The sequence below is a fragment of the Bufo bufo genome, chromosome 3, assembly GCF_905171765.1.
Source record: "Bufo bufo chromosome 3, aBufBuf1.1, whole genome shotgun sequence".
Lineage (NCBI taxonomy): Eukaryota > Metazoa > Chordata > Amphibia > Anura > Bufonidae > Bufo > Bufo bufo.
In genome coordinates, this window is record NC_053391.1 from 449,433,989 (window position 1) to 449,448,746 (window position 14,758).

Consider the following 14,758-nt stretch of genomic DNA (forward strand, 5'->3'; position numbering starts at 1 on the left):
TAAAAAAAAATATAGCTCTCAGAATATGGAGACATTAAAACATTGTTTTTTGTTTCAAAAATGCTATTATTGTGTTAAAATGAAATAAATAAACAAAGTATACATATTAGGTATCTCCACATCTGTAACAACCAGCTCTATAAAAATATCACATGATCTAACCCCTTAGGTGAACACCGTTAAAAAAAAATTAAAGAACAGTGCCAAAAAAAGCAATTTTTTGTCACCTTACATAACAAAAATTGCAACACCAAGCGATCAAAAAGGTTTATGCCCTCCAAAATAGTATTAATCAAACCGTCACCTCATCCCGCAAAAAATGAGACCCTACCTAAGACAATCAGTCAAAAAATAAAAAAGCTATGCCTCTCAGACTATCGAGAAACTAAAACAACATTTTTTTTGTTTCAAAAATGCTATTGTGGTGTAAAACTTAAATAAATAAGAAAAAGTATACATATTAGGTATTGCCACGTCCGTAACGATCTGCTCTATGAAAATGTCACGTGACCTAACCCCTAATGTGAACGCTGTAAAAAATAAATAAATAAAAACTGTGCTAAAACAACCAATTTTTTTGTCACCTTGCTCCATAAAGTGTAATAATGAATGATCAAAAAATCATATGTACCCAAAAATGGTACCACAAAACGTCAACTCTTTCTGAATAAAAAACCTGCACAAGACGATCGACAGAAAACACAAACACAGAGACACAAACACAAAAAGGCTTAATTATGTAAAACTGAAACAAACAAACAAACAAAGAAAGTAGACATATTTAATATCATTAGCCCATGATCTACCCTGTCAGATGAATGTTGTAAAAAATAAAAACAGCGCCAAAACAGCAATTTTTTGGTTACCTTGCCTCACAAAAAATGTAATATAGAGCAATTAAAAATCATATGTACCCAAAAATAGTACCAAAAAAACTGGCACCTTATCCCCTAGTTTCCAAAATGGGGTCACTTTTTGGCAGTTTCTACTGTAAGGGTGCATCAGGGGGGCTTAAAATAGGACATGGCATCTAAAAACCAGTCCAGCAAAATCTGCCTTCCAAAAACCATATGGCGTTCCTTTTCTTCTACGCCCTGCAGTGCACCATTACATCAATTTACGACCACATGTGGGGTGTTTCTGTAAACCACAGAATCAGGGTAATAAATATTAAGTTTTGTTTGGCTGTTAACCCTCAATGTGAAAAAAATGGATTCAAATGGAAAATCTACCAAAAAAGGGAAATTTAGAAATCCCATCTGCATTTTCCTTTATTTCTTGTGGAACACCTAAAGGGTTAACAAAGTTTGTAAAATCTGTTTTGAGTAACTTTAGGGGTGTAGTTTCCACAATGGGGTCATTTACGGGGGGTTTCCACTATGTAAGCCCCACAAAGTGACTTCAGAACTGGACTGGTCCTTAAAAAAGTTGAATTTTCTTAAAAATGTAAAAAATTGCTTTAAAAATTCAAAACCTTTTAACGTCCTAAAAAAATAAAAATAAATACATTACCAAAATGATGCCCACATAAAGTAGATATATGGGGAATGTTAATTAATGAATATTTTATGAGGCATCACTATCTGGCTTAAAAGCAGAGATTTTTAAATTGACCATTAACATGAAGTACAATGTGTCACGAGAAAACAATCTCTGAATGGCTTGGATAAGTAAAAGTGTTCCAAAGTTATTACCACATAAAACGACACATGTCAGATTTGCTAAATTAGGCCTGGTCAGGAAGGGGGTAAATGGCCTGTTCTGGAAGTGGTTAAATCACATGAAAACCACTTTGTTTTTAAAAACACCACAGGGTCTGCACACAGGCTAATACAAACTTTGGTTTCTCTATTAGGTCCATTTAAAGCAGCAAGTTGACCTCATGCAGGACAAAATGACAAGCACATCAACTCCAGCTCTTCCTGAAATGTATGGGCCAGACATCAAAGTTGAAAAGAGGCAAAGAGCAAACACATTGCCACATCCTGTCCATGGTGAGAAAAGAGCTTTTCTCTTGAAGAGATGCTTCAGCTTTTTAAGAGCACATTTTTAAGAGCACATTGCCGCTGTCCGTGTTTCGAGGATCCGTGGATCCGCAAAACACACACGGATGTGTGAATGGACCCTTACAGAGAATCCCTGCATGGTCATCCCTTCCATCTTACTCCAAGTTCACTAAGGCTACTTTCACACTTGCGTTTGGTGCGGATCCGTCTTGTATCTGCACAGACGGATCCGCACCGATAATGCAAATGCTTGTATCCGTTCATAACGGATCCGTTTACATTACTCATAAAAAAATAAAGTCTAAGTCAAAACGGATCTGTCTTGACTTACATTGAAAGTCAATGGGGGACGGATCCGTTTTCAATTGGACCATATTGTGTCAGTGAAAACGGATCCATCCCCATTTACTTAAATTGTAAGTCAGGACGGATCCGTTTGGCTCTGCATCGTCAGGCGGACACCAAAACGCTGCAAGCTTTAGTGTGCGCCTCAAAAGCGCAACGGAGACCAAACGCAGCCAAATTGATGCATTCTGAACGGATCCTTATTCATTCAGAATGCATTGGGGCTGAACTGATCTGTTTTGGGCTGCTTGTGAGAGCCCTAAACGGATCTTGCAAGCAGACCCAGAAACGCCAGTGTGAAAGCAGCCTTTCCCGAACTCTGTCTTGCAGTCAACCACCCATTCACTTAATACAGCCTAGTTTGGACCAAGGTCAGACTGGGATTAAAAATCAGCCCTGGCACACAAATCTTACCAGCCCACATACAATATACCCTAAAAAGTATTGACGTGCAATACACACTGCGGCAAATTTTGCTTTACTTGGGCATGCCCCTCACCGTTCCCTTAAAGGCTAGACACGCCTTCGGGGCAATTTTTTTAATGACTGCACTTTACTTATATTAGGTTAAAAATCATTTTTTTCAATTGGTCTTCATTAAAATGTTTGGCCGTTTTTTAGATAAAAAGTTTATAAAAATCTGTCTGTTTGCAGAGTATAACTTCTCATTCCTGTCAGATATCCCCTCCCATATTAACCACCTAGACATGCATACATGACTTGGGGTCCCCTTTATCTCCACAGTATTATAGTGATGGAGCTCCGCACACTAAGTTAGCTGGTGCCAGCAAGGACTTAGTCGTAATTAGAGAAGAGAAGATTGCGGCACACAGGATCTTCTTATGCAATTTTATACCATTTATTAGTTTGACATCATCATATATAAATCATGATCCAGTTACATTGTGCAATATCATAGCCACTTTTGATAATTGTGCTGACCGGACGTTTCGGTCCTAAATGGACCTTGTTCAGCGGTCTTGGTTATCTATGGTATAATGATGATGCAGATCCCATTAGAGACCATGATCAAAATATGGTGTGGAAAAAACTTTGAGATAAACACTCAAAGGCATATACATCAGAAAGTAGAGCATGTTGATCAGATAGTAGTGAGAGATGCCTAGATTAAAAGGAGTGTGAAGACCCCAATGTAAAGTAATAAGGAGTAAAAGGGTAGGAAAATAATGGATAATAAGAAAAGGAGCAAGATACTGGAGAAGTTAGCAGGCATATAGAAACATATAAAGTAACATATGTAAAGTAGCATCTGGGAATGGACTGTCCCGAAATATTACCTTGCTCTAGTGGCTGGGGTATGTGGCGCGCTGGATCACAGGACGCTAGTTTACCTTAACTTTTATTTTTATTAATTTTCTTTTTTCCGGTGGCACGCCTCCCCCCCGACATCACCTGTTGCTCCGATCACATGACCAGAACACCGACCTGCCCATACAATTTAAACTACCGCGCTCACAGGCTAGCGTCCTGTGATACAGCGCGCCACATACCCCAGCCACTAGAGCAAGGTAATATTTCAGGACACAGTCCATTCCCGGATGCTACTTTACATATGTTACTTTATATGTTTCTATATGCCTGCTAACTTCTCCAGTATCTTGCTCCTTTTCTTATTATCCATTATTTTCCTACCCTTTTACTCCTTATTACTTTACATTGGGGTCTTCACACTCCTTTTAATCTAGGCATCTCTCACTACTATCTGATCAACATGCTCCATTTACTTTCCATCTAATCCCATAACCAGTACAGCCACATGTTTAGATGGTATGTAATTGCCTGCTTGGAAGTCCTGGAAATGGAGACCTACAGGGAGTGGAACAGTGGCATGGGAGTGCTATTATTTTAAAGCATTGCCTGCTTGTATGAAATAAACTTCATTTACCGGACAGCCTCTTTAACGAGGTTTCCCCAAAACATGAATAAAGCAAATAAACTTGGACACCTCTAATTATTGATTTAGCAGAAAATGGAGGCGATGATCAGCTACCCACTAAATATATTTTTCTATAATCCCCTTGTCCGGGCGGCTTTCCTTTGGAGTGGTACATATGAGATGTGGACGTGCAATGAGGGGTGGACAATAGCAGGAATATGAGAAAAGTTATCGTTATATGCAGACGATATGTTAGTATATCTGGCAGATCCTGGTCCCTCTCTGGAGGCCCCTCTGGTTACGGTAGATAGTTTTGAATCCTATTCAGGACTTCAGGTGAACTGGGCGAGGTCTAGCCTGTGCCTTGTTGACGAGGTGGACAGATCAGACGTGTCTACACTGTCTCGCTTAGAGGTAGTTGACTGCTTTTTATCAACTGAATGTGGTACCTACTGTGAGTAATATGGATTAATATTTACAGCCATGTTCCCACACCATCCATCAGCTGTAAGATAGCAGAGGTAGTGAACTCCTCAGGAGGGTCCTGCTTCAAAGCCCAGCCATATGGCAGAGAATCTCTAGCAGTCCACCATTGTTTACAATTTCTCACCCCCATTCAGCCAGCCAGGAACCCAGCTAATGGAACAGGAAAAAACTCTCTGCAGGGGTCTAGGTCATTCCCCAGTTCAATCAAATTTAGCAGACAGCATGAAACCGACGGTTCATAAGGAATTATGAATCGCACGTCCATCACAGACATAGACCATATACTTATTTGTTTCCCTGTGGCCACGATGAACAGGCCTGTGGTCATAGCTTGGCGGTGGGATGCCAGGGAGGGTAGATACACATATCTCCCCACAGAAACCAAATAATGGTACCATGCTTGGACTCTGCTTGTAGACGGAACCCGGCGGCTCTGTTAGTCCCAGAACCATCTCCCTGTGACCTTCTGGTCTGGAGCTATAAACCCTAAAGGGTTTTGTGGGTCATTTGCTTCCTTCCCAGAAGAGGGGGAGTGGCCCCCTCCCAGAGGCTGAGAGGGGAGGGACCGGCTACAGGTTAAAAGGCTTGTGCCAGCAAGTGGGCGTGTCTTTTTTCTGAAGGAGGGTCACATCGTGCCATGTGTTTAGAGGGACCTGCAACCAGCAAACATCACTGCCCTCCATGTGACTACAGAAAAGGACTCATCACAACCCAAAATGACTCCATCTGGTAAACTGACTTTTTCTCTGTTTAATCCTGTTTGTACCATTCCACCTGTATTTGTAACCTCAGACCACTGTATACATCCTTGTGTGTATAGTGTATTGTCTAGTGAGCCCTTACGGCGATTAAATATATAATTTAATATTGTGCTGTCTTGTATCTCGATCACAAATTCCCACGTCTGTGTTTCGGCCTAGTAATATGCTACCGCTGGTTGGTTTCTTACCCTATATAATCCCGTTAGCGGACCGGGCTTATATCAAACAAGGAACTGGTGGCAGTCTTTCTGGGCTGAGAACGTGCTGTTCCACTGGGGCAGTGAAAAGTCTCTCTCAGCTTGTTGCCTCTCTGTGCCTGTGTGGACAGGAGGAATCTGTGAAAACTGTACCAAGACTTAACTTACCTGCTCCTTCAGGAGGGTGTAACGTCGCGCCTTGGTAACCAGTGACGATACCGTCTCTCGTGAGCTCGACGTAGTTGACGTCAAGCGGGTACGTGGTATCTGTCACACCTACGATGGAGTATATTACCCGTAAGATTAAGGCCTGGGAAAACCTACCCTTATCTCTGGTGGACCGAATAAACATTGTTAAAATGGTATTACTGCCTAAGTTGCTATATGTTTACAGAGCAACTCCTTAAAAAATTCCCAAATCTCACTTTGAGTCCTTAGATAGAGTGTTGTCGCTTTCTTGTGGAGGCACAAGGCTCCCAGGGTGGCTAGAAATTCCCTAAAGGCTTTATTTTTACATGGGTCACTGAGATTGCCAGATATGTATATCTACTATATTGCCTCGCAACTGGTTAATGCATCATGGTGGATCAGGGCAGATGCGAACAACCCAGCAGTGGTCCTTGAAGCTGCGCTAGCGTGCTCGTACTAGGCGCTGGAAAACTTGGTGTATCGGGGAGGGGCGCACATGGTAAAACACTACACGAAGGCTATGGTGAATGTTGTAGCGGCATGGATGGCATTTGTAGAGGTGCATGTGGAGAGAGCAGATGGAGAGACCCAGTCCCCATATATCCCCCTGTGGAGAAATAAGCATCTGTCACCGCCAGTTCTGTGAGAAGGTCTAGCAGACGTTCTTCTCTACCTCTTGTATGATGTTCTTTGTTTTGGTTTCACTTTCTCATCTCCTTTCCTTCTGCCAGGTGTCACTTATTTAGACTAATCGTCTTCCTTTATGTTCCCTCCCATACTGCCTCACTTTGCGGTTTATACTACTTCCTGGATGAAGTGTTCACTGCTGGAGGCTGCTTCTGCTGTTTGTTCAGATAAGTCCTTTACTTTATTGTGTTTCCTTGCTTTATTGTGTTTTCCTTGACTTGATTCTAGGTGACCCTAACTCCATCCGTATTAAGTGCAGAGAGCCGGTGGTCGTGTCTCCTCACTATTATAGGGTTTTCAGGTGTCACACAGACTTAGGTACGTGGGCATGCAATCGTCTACCATCAAGACCCTTGCATGTGCATAGCAGTCAGGGAGAGCTCTTAGGGTTTTATAGGGCTCACTTATAAGCTCCTTAGTTTGGAATCAAGCCAGTCGCTCGTTTATTCATAAGTTCCAGCTATCTGCAAACTTCACCCGTGACATTATAAACCGCCATAACCGTCTTAAGCATGGATCCGGTTTCAGCCTTGATTGACCGCATTCAAGATCTTTCGCTGGAGGTAGCAGATCTCCGTAAAACGGTGTCTCAGTTTCAGGTGACCTGTTCTGCTGGCGTTCATGGAGTTTGTTCCGAGCCTAAGATCTCGCTTCCGGATACGTTCTCCGGGGGTAGTGAGAATTTTGTTTGCTTTAGAGAGGCTTGCAAATTCCATTTTCGCCTACTTCCCCATTCCTCTGGTGATGAGGAGCAGAGGGTGGGGATTATCATCTCGCTGCTCAGGGATAACGCTCAGTCTTGGGCCTTTTTGCTGCCGGTGGGGGCACGCCCCCTCCGATCGGTGGATGAATTTTTTGTAGCCCTGTGGCAGATATATGATGACCCGGATCGTATTGCTCTGGCTGAATCTAAACTGCGTTTTTTATGCCAGGGTAAACACTCCGCAGAGATATATTGTTCTGAATTTCGGAGATGGGCAGCTGATACTGGTTGGAATGATGCTGCACTCCGAAGTCAATTTTGCCATGGTCTTTCGGAAAGATTGAAAGATGCATTCGCTTTTCATGAGAGACCAGCGTCGTTAGAGTCAGCTATGTATCTAGCTGTTCGCATTGACAGGCGTCTTAGAGAGAGAGAGGAGACTACTCTTTCCTGTCATATTCAGCCTCAGAGGAGGGTTTGTTTCTGTTGTGGGGGTATAAATAATTTAGCTAATGTTTGCCACTCTAGGAGATTCATGAAGTTTTCTGAGGGTAATAAAAAAAAAAAAAAAAAAAAAACAACTCTAAAACCTTTCCATTTGCTACTATTGGCAAGGTTGATGTGGAAATTGAAGGTTTGCCGTTTGCTTGTAGTTCCCGTTTTCTCCTACCTGCCAGGGTGGCGCTAGACAGCAAGAAAATTGTTTGTGAGATTTTTGTAGATAGTGGAGCAGCTGTCAATCTCATTGATAATCAATTTGCAACAACGCATGGTCTCCAGGTATGCACTTTGGAAAAGGATATACCTGTTTTTGCTATCGATTCCGCTCCACTTTCTCAAATCCGGGCATAGTTCACAATATCTGTTTGACTGTGGGTGACGCTCATGTTGAGGATATGTCATGTTTCGTCTTAAGCGGATTACCTACTCCTCTAGTGTTGGGGCTACCCTGGCTCACTAAACATAACCCCACCATTGATTGGCAAGCACGGCAAATAAATGGTTGGAGTGAGTTTTGCAGAGAGAATTGCTTCACGGCATCTCTTTCAGAGGTTTCTGTGCCATCTTTTCTCTCTGAGTTTTCGGATGTGTTTTCCGAGACTGTGTCCAGGAGTTGCCCCCTCACCGGGAGTACGACTGCCCTATTAATCTCATCCCAGGCGCAAAGCTGCCAAAATCACAACTATACAATCTCTCCCAACCTGAAAGGGTCGCTATGCATACTTATATCTCTGAGAGCCTGAGAAAGGGACACATCCGACCCTTGAAGTCAGCTGTTGCCGCTGTTTTTTTTTTTTTTTTTAAGAAAAAAGATGCTTCTTTAAGACCTTGTCTGGATTTCAGGGAGCTGAACCGTATCACGATTTGTGACCCATATCCGCTTGCTCTGATCCCGGACCTGTTTAACCAGATTGTTGGGGCTAAAGTTTTTTCTAAGTTGGATTTAAGAGGGGCATACAACCTAGTCATACAACCAAGAGGGGCATACAACCAAGAGGGTCATTTTGATGAATGCTCCGGCCGTCTTCCAACATTTTGTGAACAGCATTTTTTATCATTTAATAGGGAAATTTGTACTGGTGTATCTAGATAACATTTAGATTTTTTCTCCTGATTTCAAGACTCATCGGGACCACCTGTGTCAGGTCTTGCTGATTCTGCGCGAGAATAAATTGTACGCTAAACTGGAAAAATGTGTGTTTGTGGTTCCGGAGATTCAATTTCTTGGTTTTCTTCTCTCCGCTTCTGGTTTTTGGATGGACCCTGAGAAGGTCCGCGCTGTGCTTTATTGTGAGCTTCCTGAGATTCAGAAGTCGCTGATGCGGTTTTTGGGTTTTGCCAATTATTACAGAAAGTTCATTTTTAATTATTCCTCAGAGTTTTGCTTCCGCTCCCATTTTGGTACAACCTGATGTCTCTCTACCTTTTATTTTTGAGGTGGATGCTTCTGAGGTGGGTGTGGGTGCGGTCTTATCTCAGGGTCCCTCTCCTGCCAAATGGTGACCGTGTGCCTTTTTCTCAAGGAAACTATCCTCTGCAGAGAGAAATTACGATGTGGGAGATAGGGAGTTGTTGGCCATCAAATTAGCTTTTGAGGAATGGTGCCATTGGTTAGAGGGAGCCAGACACCCTATTACTGTGTTTACCGACCATAAGAATCTGGCCTACTTGGAATCGGCCAAGCGTCTGAACACGAGACAGGCCAGATGGTCTTTGTTCTTTTCTAGGTTTAATTTTGTTGTTACGTTCCGCCCTGGGGTTAAAAATGTGAAGGCGGATGCCCTGTTACGTTGTTTTCCGGGAGGGGGGAACTTTGAAGACCCGAGTCCCATTTTGGCTGAAGGGGTGGTCGTCTCTGCTCTTTATCCTGATTTGGAGGCAGAGGTTCAGGCAGCCTAGGCAGAGGCGCCTGATCTTTGTTCTCCTGGGAGGTTTTTTGTGCCTCTCGCTTTACGACACAAGGTTTTTAAGGAGCACCACGATACTGTCCTTGCTGGGCACCCGGGGAGTAGAGCCACAGTGGATCTCATTGCTCTGAGATTCTGGTCTCTAGGATTGTGGATTCTCGCATTATCCGCGGTTCTCTTCAGTACCTCGTTCATTGGGAGGGTTATGGTCCTGAGGAGAGGTTGTGGGTCCCAGTGGCGGACATTAAGGCCACTCGTCTCATCAGGACTTTCCATAGGTCTCATCCTGAGAAGGTGGGCTCTGAGTGTCTGGAGTTCACCCGTAGAGGGAGGGGTACTGTCACCGCCAGTTCTGTGAGAAGGTCTGGCAGACGTTCTTCTCTACCTCTTGTATGATGTTCTTTGTTTTGGTTTCACTTTCTCATCTCCTTTCCTTCTGACAGGTTTAACTTATTTAGACTAATCATCTTCCTTTATATTCCCTCCCATACTGCCTCACTTTGCGGTTTATACTACTTCCTGGATGAAGTGTTCACTGCTGGAGGCTGCTTCTGCTGTTTGCTCAGATAAGTCCTTTACTTTATTGTGTTTCCTTGCTGGCTTGATTCTAGGTGACCCTAACTCCATCCGTATTAAGTGCAGGGAGCCGGTGGTCGTGTCCCCTCACTATTATAGGGTTTTCAGGTGTCACACAGTCTTAGGTACGTGGGCATGCAATCGTCTACCATCGAGACCCTTGCATGTGCATAGCAGTCAGGGAGAGCTCCTAGGGTTTTATAGGGCTCACTTATAAGCTCCTTAGTTTGGAATCAAGCCAGTCGATCGTTTATTCATAAGTTCCAGCTATCTGCAAACTTCACCCGTGACAGCATCTTAAAGAGCTTTTCCATCTCACTGACTTTGAATTCTGGCCCCAGAAAGGATTAAGAGACCTTACTCAATTATATTAAAACGGTGCTTTCTGCACTTTTGACAGTCTCAAAAGAGAATACGACTTACCCCGTATGGGTTTTTATCGATACCTGCAGTTGAGACATGCCTGCGGGACGCAGTTTGGCGCTTTGCCTCTACAGTATAAATGTGGGCCCCTGAAATCTATATCTAGACGAGCACAGCCCTATAAACCAGTTTCCTCTTCCTACGAGGAGATAATGAAAATGCAAGATTCTCCACTCCGGCGATCCTTTGATCGCTGGTTCATGGATATTTCTTGCCTGGAGGCAGAGCTAATCCAGATCAAGTGGATAGACAGGGTGTATCTAACCCCGATGCACCTGTTCCACATGTGTAAACTACCGGATCCCTCATGTACGAGATACGGGGAGTTAAGAGGATCCTTGTATCATATGATATGAGCGTATCCCACATTGCAGCTGTACTGGGGTCGGATATGCACTTTCATCAATACAGATTTGGGGCTCCCAGGCTTCTGTTCCCCTGTGGTATGCTTATTGGGACTTGTGGTAGACGTAATTGCCTAAATGCTGATCTCACCATATATAAGCTAACATACACTGCTAGAGGAACTCCAGACCACTTTGAAAAGATTTGGGCGTTTGGTTGCGTGCGCAGCAGACGTCTAAGTGTTGACTTGGGTGGGGCAACAGGGTGGTCAGGTGTGTGTGGTGTGAATGATGTCTGGTGATCGCTCAATATGTCTGGGGGGTTACTGCCATAAAAAGACACACGCAAGTGCTTTTGTTTGGATCCCTTCTTTATTATTGGATTTTTCCTATGACTGAATACCAGGGCTTGATGTCTCTAATAATGTCTAGTGTTCCTACTTGTTTTTTTCTCATCCAGGTTGGGATGTTGATGTACTGTGAATTTAAAACGAATAAATCAATACTATTTAAAATATATATATATTTTTCTTTTAATGGTTTCCTTTGCTTTGCAGCTACACAGCTGTCTTTCCTGACAGAAAAAGAGGAAAAGACTTTACACAAACAACAAGCATTTTCAGTCTCAAAGGAACCTTCTTGGATGGAACTGGCCAAGAAAAAATCCCAGGCCTGGAGTGACAAGCCTCACATCATTAAATAAGAGAAAATGCCTCATCTGTTTCTTTCATACTTGACTAGTCCCAGTGCCTTATTACAAGCACAAAATATAACTGAACGGGTAGAAATAGAGGAACTTCCAGCAGTTTTATATAATCTGTTACTATACGAGTGATATCTACTGTCCTCCTTGTAGAGGTCCATTTTGTTTGATGATATATATGATGGATCATGTTAGCAAGTAAAGCTGTGCTTGCTTTCAACTGGTGATCTTAGTTTCTGACGCATTGACATAAATTGTGATTTTCGTCTGCTTTTCGTATTTCTGTTTGAGCTTTTTCTAACATACGGTATTTTTTCCCCAGTTTATATATGCACAGACCTTATGCTAAAAACTGGATGAAACTTGAAGGACAGCAACCATTCAGGGTTCATACACATAGACACATAACATCTACAGCAGTACAGTCCACAGAGGCTATATTGCTCCTTAGTTTAGAGGTGAGCAGCCCTCATGTACTGCCGTACAGGCTTCTTCAGGCTCTATTTGTATGAAGATATTCTCTCATACAAGCTTCTAGTGGAGAATACCTATGTACCAGTGGCATAACTAGAAATGACTGGGCCCCAGAGCAACATTTTTGAACGGGCCCCCTCCAACACCTTCCTCATAACCGCCTCCTCCCATGCAACCCCAACTCCTGTGGCAAATCAAGATCACCTTCTCAGACCAGGCCAGGCAGCCACTCTGTCGGATCCTGACATGTACAGTATATACTGTATGTGATGTCACTGTATATAATGTCATTGTATAATACAGTTGAGGGGGCCTTGACAATAAAATCTTTCAGTCCTCCTCCTGGGTGGGCCCCTTCTGGGGTTGGGCCCTGTGGCAGCCGCTTCCACTATAGCTATGCCCCTGCTATGTACATACATAATATTATTTTTTTCTGTCAGATTTTTACATATTCTTACATACTCTGTATAAAATTGGCATACAGAGGCACATTAAAGGTCCTAAGTACCTTTACTTCAGCCTTATTGCTGAAAATTCATATATATATGACTGTGTACATGAGCCCTTAGGTAATGTCTCTCAGATAAGTTACTTTCATTGTGAAAATTTTGCAGGTATTAAAAGGGTATTCACATCTGGGATGTGGATGGCCTTGCACCTCTGGGACCCCCTCATATCTCCATAATGGGTGCTCAAAGTAAAGGGAGAACAGCCACCTTCCATTCAGCGGTATGAGAGTTCCAAAAATAGCTGATTGCTGGCTTGACTATTGTCAACAGTCCCATGGCAGTGAATGGACAGGTGGCCACTAACTTGCTCTCCATTCACTACTAGGGGACTTCTGAACCCAGCCAAACGCACTTGCTTGACTATTTTTGGAACTCTCATAGCAGTAAATTGAATGCAAGCCATGCATGTGCAGTGCGCTCTTCTTCATTTTGGGGGGCACCTTTTTTTGGAGATAAGAGCGGGTCCCATAGTTGACATTGATGGCATATCCTTTAAATAAAGACATTTTGTGCGATGAACGCTATGCAGCACATCATATTGTCTATGGGGAGTGTTAAAGAATAGTTTGGTCTAAAAGTAAAAAAAAAAAACAATGAACATTTGTCCTTTTCGTCTCTTCATTAGAGAGATAATATAGTTTTAGCAAATAAAATAGTATAATGGAAAGTTATACCATTGTCCAGTATCAGTACCTCATAATTTACAAGATCTGATTGTTTACAGTCAATCATCATTAATGTTTATTATTTACTTTCAGTGGATATAAAATCTGGCCTGGCCGTGTGATGGACACGAAAGTCTACAGAATTGTAATACATTTATTAGAGCTCTACCTATTAATAAATGACCAGCCAGGTGCCTGTGTGTCCGCTATATGACTAGGACAGATTTTTACACATCTTGAAGACCACAGAAAGTAGATTGAAAAATTGTATAACTTTTCATAACATAATAAATTACCTTTATTTGCTGTTAACATTTGTTTCTGTGAGACAATTAATATGGCCACCATTCAGCAGTCTGCAAATCCAGATGAAAACCCCTTGTGAGGGCTTTAAAGGAGTTTCCCAGTCCTTTTATATTGATGGACTGTTCCAGCAGAGGTTTGACACTTTGCACCCCCGACGATCAGCTGTTCATTGGAACTACGCAGCTTCATCCATTCTGTAGTGGGCGGAGCTGATTATTGCAGCCTTGCTTCTATTCACTTCGATGGGAGCAGCACTGCGGTAACCATCTCCGTCCACTACACAATGGAAGAAGTTAGGTAATTCAGGAACCAGAGCTACTCTAGAACAGTTGATTGGCGGGGGTGCAGGGAGTCGGAACCCTGTCGATCAGATATTGATATCCTATCCTGAGGACAGTCCATCAATATAAAAGATCAGGGAAACCCCTTTAATTACAGCCATATTAGTTGTCAGCAAGCTTTCTCAGAAAATATATACCTTAGAAATGGGTCAGAAGTATTTTTTTATCAACAGTTATTTTTGGGGGGATGTTTTTAGGAATACGTATTACCATTCTTACATGGGTTCCTTTGACTTTTCTCTTGTTCTAGATCATGTACATTGGTACTATGAGTTCACTGCAGTTAGAGCCATATAGATATGCATTAATAACCTTATCAATTGTGTCACACTTTTATACTGTTCTGTGAACTGTTGAAGTGTAAAGTTTAGTATTCTGTCACAGATGTACGTTAGAGAAATCTCTGACTGGTTGTGAGTGGTAATCTCTGTACAAGCAATGGTAGACAGCTTAACTCACTAATATCCCTAGGTTGTGGTACCAGTTGCACGTGAAGTTCCAGTGAGGAGGATACAATGGAAATGCTAAATCGCGCAGGGCAAAGGAGAGTATCAGAGCATGAACTGCTCCGATGCTCAAGTCAGGGGGGCTGCCTTGGTGAAAATGGAGGTATGTCCGGGTTCAGCTCTGAACCCGGACAACCCCTTTAAATGGAAGAAATAAATGCTGGGACAGCACATTTAGTGAACACCTTGGTAGGTTCAGCATGTGTGCATAAATGATGCTTTATCTCATTAT

General features: G+C 42.6%; 1 protein-coding gene across 1 annotated transcript in view; it reads left to right on the plus strand.

Annotated features, from left to right (window-relative positions):
* The window catches only part of CRACDL (CRACD like), a 120,348-nt gene extending 106,673 nt beyond the window's left edge, over nt 1-13,675 (plus strand). The window contains exons 10-11 of the mRNA XM_040425104.1: nt 1,856-1,994; nt 11,580-13,675. Coding sequence (XP_040281038.1) covers nt 1,856-1,994; nt 11,580-11,725 — 285 coding nt within the window. The 3' untranslated portion in view covers nt 11,726-13,675. The remainder of the gene's footprint in view (nt 1-1,855; nt 1,995-11,579) is intronic.
* Nucleotides 13,676-14,758: the final 1,083 nt, after the last annotated feature.